Source organism: Sinocyclocheilus grahami, unplaced genomic scaffold (assembly GCF_001515645.1).
Source record: "Sinocyclocheilus grahami isolate Dianchi unplaced genomic scaffold, SAMN03320097.WGS_v1.1 scaffold661.1, whole genome shotgun sequence".
NCBI lineage: Eukaryota > Metazoa > Chordata > Actinopteri > Cypriniformes > Cyprinidae > Sinocyclocheilus > Sinocyclocheilus grahami.
In genome coordinates this window covers 902687-908371 of record NW_015505840.1, presented here as the reverse complement: position 1 = coordinate 908371, position 5685 = coordinate 902687, and the positions used below count along the sequence as shown (strand labels likewise).

Here is a 5685-nt window from a genome sequence, read left to right as displayed (position 1 = left end):
TCTGTCTGTCTGTCTGTCTATCTAGCTATCTGTCTGTCTGTCTGTCTGTCTGTCTGTCTAGACACTTTTTTTAAAAAATAAAAGTCATTTCAGAGATGCAGAAAGGTATTTGATTGTCGTTTATTCGATTTTGATGAAAAATAATAAAGAATTTTTTTTTTCTTTGGAATAACATGCTCTGAGGAATCGTCAACAATAAGACCAGAAACATGTATTGGGAAAATAAGCATGCCATTTTTTATATCATTTTGACTTCAGTTCTATCTTTCAAGCAGGGTAGGAACTTTTGTTTTTAATCCTTAAGCAATGAAATGTATGAAGATAATGGAGTTTTTTTAGCATTTATCATCTCTCTGTTTTTCAGGTGAGCTGCCTGTGTGTCCCTCATCATGTTTGTGGTGTTACACGTGTGCGTGTTGGTGGCGGTTTGTTCTTTGAGTGTTTCCACCTCTCAGTCCTCGTCTTACGGAGAGCGAGGCTCTGATCTCGGCCTGCAGGTGTTTTTGCGTGTGGTCCAGGACAAACCGCAGGAGAATGTGGTCATGTCGCCTCACGGCGTGGCCTCCATCCTGGGCATGCTGCTCCCAGGGGCCCACGGGGACACTCGCCGCCAGCTTCTCACGGGCCTCAAATACAAGAAGACAGGTGTGTGTTTGCACTGGTTTCATTTGCCTTCCTTAAGCATTATAATTTAGTGTGGAATTCAGATGTGAACGATACCTCAAACCAAATAGCATGTTGAGGATCGTTGGTGGCAAATTACTAAATCTGGAATCTCAAAAAATAGAAATCTAGAAACTCATTTTGTGTGTTGATTCTGCTCTCAGGTCCATATAAGATGCTGCGGAAATTGCATAAGGCCCTGACAACCAAATCCAATGCTGATATTGTGACGATTGCCAATGCGCTGTTCCCCAATGAGGGCTTCATCATGAAAGAAGACTTCCTGACAGCCAGCAGGGAGAACTTCATGTGCAAGAGTCAAACCATTGACTACAGCGACCCAGAGAAGGCTGCAGAAATCATCAATGAATGGGTGAAGAACAGCACCAAAGGTACACCTCGCTTTAACCCCTGACCCCTGCATCTGATACCCTTACCTCTAGCCTGGATTCATTAAAAAGAGTTTTTACAATACAATATATCTCAAATTTCATATTTATCGCTGAATAAGCTCTTAGCCCTTAGAGCTTTTATTTTTTATGTTAAATATATGTTGTATATAAATATAAATATATACATTTATATGAATAAAATAATAATGTAATAGGCACTTTCCATGAATAGTCAACAAACTGGGTTGCCATTATTTTTTTTTAAAGCATTAGAAGCACAAATCTTTTCCAAATGTTTATAAGAAAAAAACTAAAACTAAAAATTCTTTAATTTATAGGGAGTATAAGTTTATCAGTATCACAAATGTTGTTTTTAGATACTGATAAACTTATACTCCCTATAAATTAAAGAAATTGTTATGTGTGTGTGTGTGTGTGTGTGTATAAGAAAAATGATACAAAAAAGAAACATTAACAATTTTCTTTAATTTATTGGAAATGTCAATAAATGAAAACCAACAATCTTTTTTTTTCTTTAAAAAACCCCACACAAATCAGGGGTTAAGGTTTATTTACATGTCCCAAAAATTGCACATCTCATACAAAATAAACACAAAATGGAAAACATCTGATATAAAATTTCGTTTGATCTCTTGATGTTGTCCTTTCAATGATAATTTGTTGAAAAAGAAGAAAAATCCCTTTTTAGGCCATATTTAGCACTCTATATTTGTGTGAAGTTGCAATTAATTATAATATTAATATTATATAAATATACAGTATATAATATTTATTCTGCCATGTTTTTTTCTCTATCAGGCCAAATTCCCAGTCTTGTCAAGGCAGATATGTTTGACCCGGCTATGACTCGGTTGGTGGCTGTAAATTCCATTTACTTCAAAGGCCTTTGGAAGTCCCGTTTCCAAGCCCAGAACACCAAACCCAGAAGCTTTACTGCAGGAGACGGGAAGACATACAAAGTTCCCATGATGTCCCAACTCTCAGTCTTTAACATGGGTGAGATGGTGCGATTTTCTCCCAGGTGGCATCAGATATTACACTCACACACATTCAGAACGGTTGAGTAATAAAAGATTTTGCCGCCACATGATTCATGCCATTGTCTGGCTATGTGTAGAACTGTTTTCCAGAGACGGCGATGCAATAAAAACGTGGCTACTTTTTAATTCGCTGAGAATGCTGGAGTATTTTAACTTTACAGTTCCTCATAACGCAGCAGATGGGAATGAAATGGTGTACACTGTGAATTAATTGAATTCTAATGCAAACGCCAAGAGTGTCTGGCCATCGTCAGAAGGATTTAATCCATGAAAACACCAATAAACGTTTGCTGTTTTACTAGTTTTGATATAAGCACTTTACGAGCAGAATAAAGTATTTTATAGACCGTACGAGAGGACTGTAGTTATAAAGTTCACAGGGGTGACTGGGATATGATCACATGGGTTTGCTATTGGTTTTTCAGGAACATTTATATATGCACATATTCTGAAATGTAGGTGCATACAACTAATATTTAATAGTTCAGTGTGCCGTTTCACTCTTGACTAGCTGCATGAATCTATTTATTTGTTTTCATTCTCTCTTCAGGTCAAGCAAGCACTCCCGAAGGTTTGAAGTATACAGTGATCGAGCTGCCGTATCGTGGCAGCAGCATGAGCATGTTCATTGCGTTGCCGTCAGAAGAGGCCACGCCCCTGTCAGCCGTCTTGCCGCACGTCTCCACAGCGACCGTCCAAAGCTGGACTAAACTGCTGGTCCAGAAGAGGATGCGCCTGCTGATGCCAAAGTGAGATTCCTGTCCTTAACCTTATCCTTAAATATTCACTTGGCCTTTTTTCCCTCAGCATCTTTTGTATGATGCAGTGTTATTTTAGAATTAATATATAGAATTAATTAATATAGAATTTATAAATTATTATATAGGATTTATTAATATTTAGTCAATATTAATATTGACTAATACTAATTGACTAATATTAATATGACCATATTTTTAATTGAATATAAAGTCAATTATGTCCAAATTGAAAGTCGTAATGATGTTGAATTGATGAGATGCTAAGTCATAATAAGATACAAATTATCACATTTTGTCATAAATATGACTTTTTATCAAATTTTCGATAAAATAGATTTTTGTCTTATAATTATGAATTATTTAATCATTTTGACTTTTTGTCAGTGATTTTTGTATCTCATAATTATGACTCTGTATCACTCAGTATGTCATAAATGTGACTTTTTGTCTTATAATTATGATTTAGTATGTCATAATTATATTTTATCTATCTCATAATTATGAATTATTATTTAATCATTTTGACTTTTTATGTCATAATGGCTTTTGTATCTCATAATTATGACTCAGTATGTCATAAATGGTGATTTTTTTTAAATCTCATAATTATTACTTTTCTGGCTTAGAATATATCATCATTTGGATTTTTTATTTCATAATGACTTTTATATCTCATAATTATTACTTAATATCTCATAATTTCGACTTTTCTTATATATATATAATTATGAGATAATCTTATAATTATGACTCAATATGCCATATGTTGAATTGATGAGATGCTAAGTCATAATAAGATAAAAAATTATCAATTTATTTTCATAAATATGATTTTTTATCAAATTTTCGATAAAATTGATTTTTATCTCATAATTATGAATTATTTAATCATTTTGACTTTTTGTCAGTGATTTTTGTATCTCATAATTATGACTCTGTATCACTCAGTATGTCATAAATGTGACTTTTTGTCTTATAATTATGATTTAGTATGTCATAATTATATTTGATCTATCTCATAATTATGAATTATTGTTTAATCATTTTGACTTTTTATGTCATAATGGCTTTTGTATCTCATAATTATGACTCAGTATGTCATAAATGGTGATTTAAAAAAAATCTCATAATTATTACTTTTCTGGCTTAGAATATATCATCATTTGGATTTTTTATTTCATAATGACTTTTATATCTCATAGTTATTACTTAGTATCTCATAATTTCATAATTATCTCATAATTATGATTCCGTATTACTCAGAATGTCATAAATGTGACTTTGTGTCGTATAATTATGATTTAATATGTCATAATTATATTTTATCTATCTCATAATTATGAATTATTATTTAATCATTTGGCTTTTTTATTTCATAATGACTTTGTATCTCATAGTTATTACTTAGTATCGCTTAGTATACGTAGTATATTAGTATACTTAGTATAATTTGGACTTTTTTATATAATTATGAGATAATCTTATAATTATGAGTCAGTATGTCATCATTTTGACTGGTTAATCTCATTAATATGACTTTTTATCTAATATTTATATTTTATAGTTACAAAAATGGGTTAGGATTTGTAATAGTTTTAGTTTCAGTTAATACAATAATACAATGAGTTAACCATACCACACTAGTATGATCTCTACTGCGTCTCACATACTTTGTGGACTCATGGGTTCTGTCTGTCTCCTCTTCTTCGAGTAGATTCACAGCTGAGGAAGAGGTGGATTTGGAGGGTCCTCTCACAGCGATGGGAATCAAAGACATCTTCAGTCAGACCAAAGCTGATTTCAGTCACCTGAGTGAGTGACAACTGTCAGTCATACGCAGCATTTTCTTCATGAATTCAGTTAATGTGCTAATTTTTTTGTGTTTGACCGAGTGATATCATTGGCTGTTGACTGTGAACTTCAGCCGCATGAATCACGTCTCTCAGTGGAGTGTGAAAATGAGCCAAAGTGACTCTGGTAGTGCACTGCTCACCATCCAGAGGCGCTCCCAGATGATCTCTGAAGAGATAATTCTCCTCAAAGCCTGCGCTTTATTACCATAATTCATGCTGTTAAACCACAAACTTTAACCTGAATTGCAGCGAGCAGTGAATCACCGTGCCTTTTCACTTTCAACTATAAAGAAATGTCATAGTTCACCCAGAAAGGAAATCTATCATCATTTACTCAACCACATGTTTTCAATACAAAAACAGTCAGTCAGTCCCCAAATAGGATCCAAAACTGGCATAAAAGCTCTTTTTGGAGCTTGACAGGCATGTACACTATGAAATGTCATTGAATATTCTCCAGAAGAAAGTCATTCAGGTTTGGAATGACAGCAGGAGGAGGAAATGATGACAGGATTTAAATCCCTTCACATTCTTAAAACTTGACTTTTGTTCTTTAGAAAAGCTGGATTCGTTTAGCAAAGGCAGAAATTCAGTGTTACGGAAGCCCATTTCAGCTATAAGATAAATGATAATTATGACATAAAAAGATGAAATTCTGCCATAATTATGAGATTGAAAAGTCAAAATTATGACACAAGTAAATTATGACAAATTCAAATTGTTGTCATAATTGACTTTTTTCCTCATCATTTAGATTTTTTTCAATCATCATTTCACTGTTTTGACAAGTGACGTTTTATATCATAATTATGACTTAAGCCCGGTTCAGAATACACGATTTTATGACATTATTTTTTAACATTTATGATGTTTCCTTGAGGGACTACTGTGACTACTTTCTTTTTTGGGCTTTTCTGATGACAAAACACGCTGTTTGCTAGCCATTGTTTGTTTA

General features: G+C 33.3%; 1 protein-coding gene across 3 annotated transcripts in view; it reads left to right on the top strand.

Annotated features, from left to right (window-relative positions):
• The window catches only part of LOC107558841 (glia-derived nexin-like), a 29105-nt gene that overhangs the window by 3926 nt on the left and 19494 nt on the right, over positions 1-5685 (top strand). For all 3 annotated transcript variants that reach the window (XR_001605528.1, XM_016242530.1, XM_016242529.1), the window contains exons 2-6: positions 365-645; positions 828-1055; positions 1875-2072; positions 2667-2865; positions 4592-4689. Coding sequence is in view for 2 of the 3 variants with exons in the window: in XM_016242530.1 (XP_016098016.1) it covers positions 390-645; positions 828-1055; positions 1875-2072; positions 2667-2865; positions 4592-4689 (979 nt within the window). In the remaining variant the exon portion in view is untranslated. The remainder of the gene's footprint in view (positions 1-364; positions 646-827; positions 1056-1874; positions 2073-2666; positions 2866-4591; positions 4690-5685) is intronic.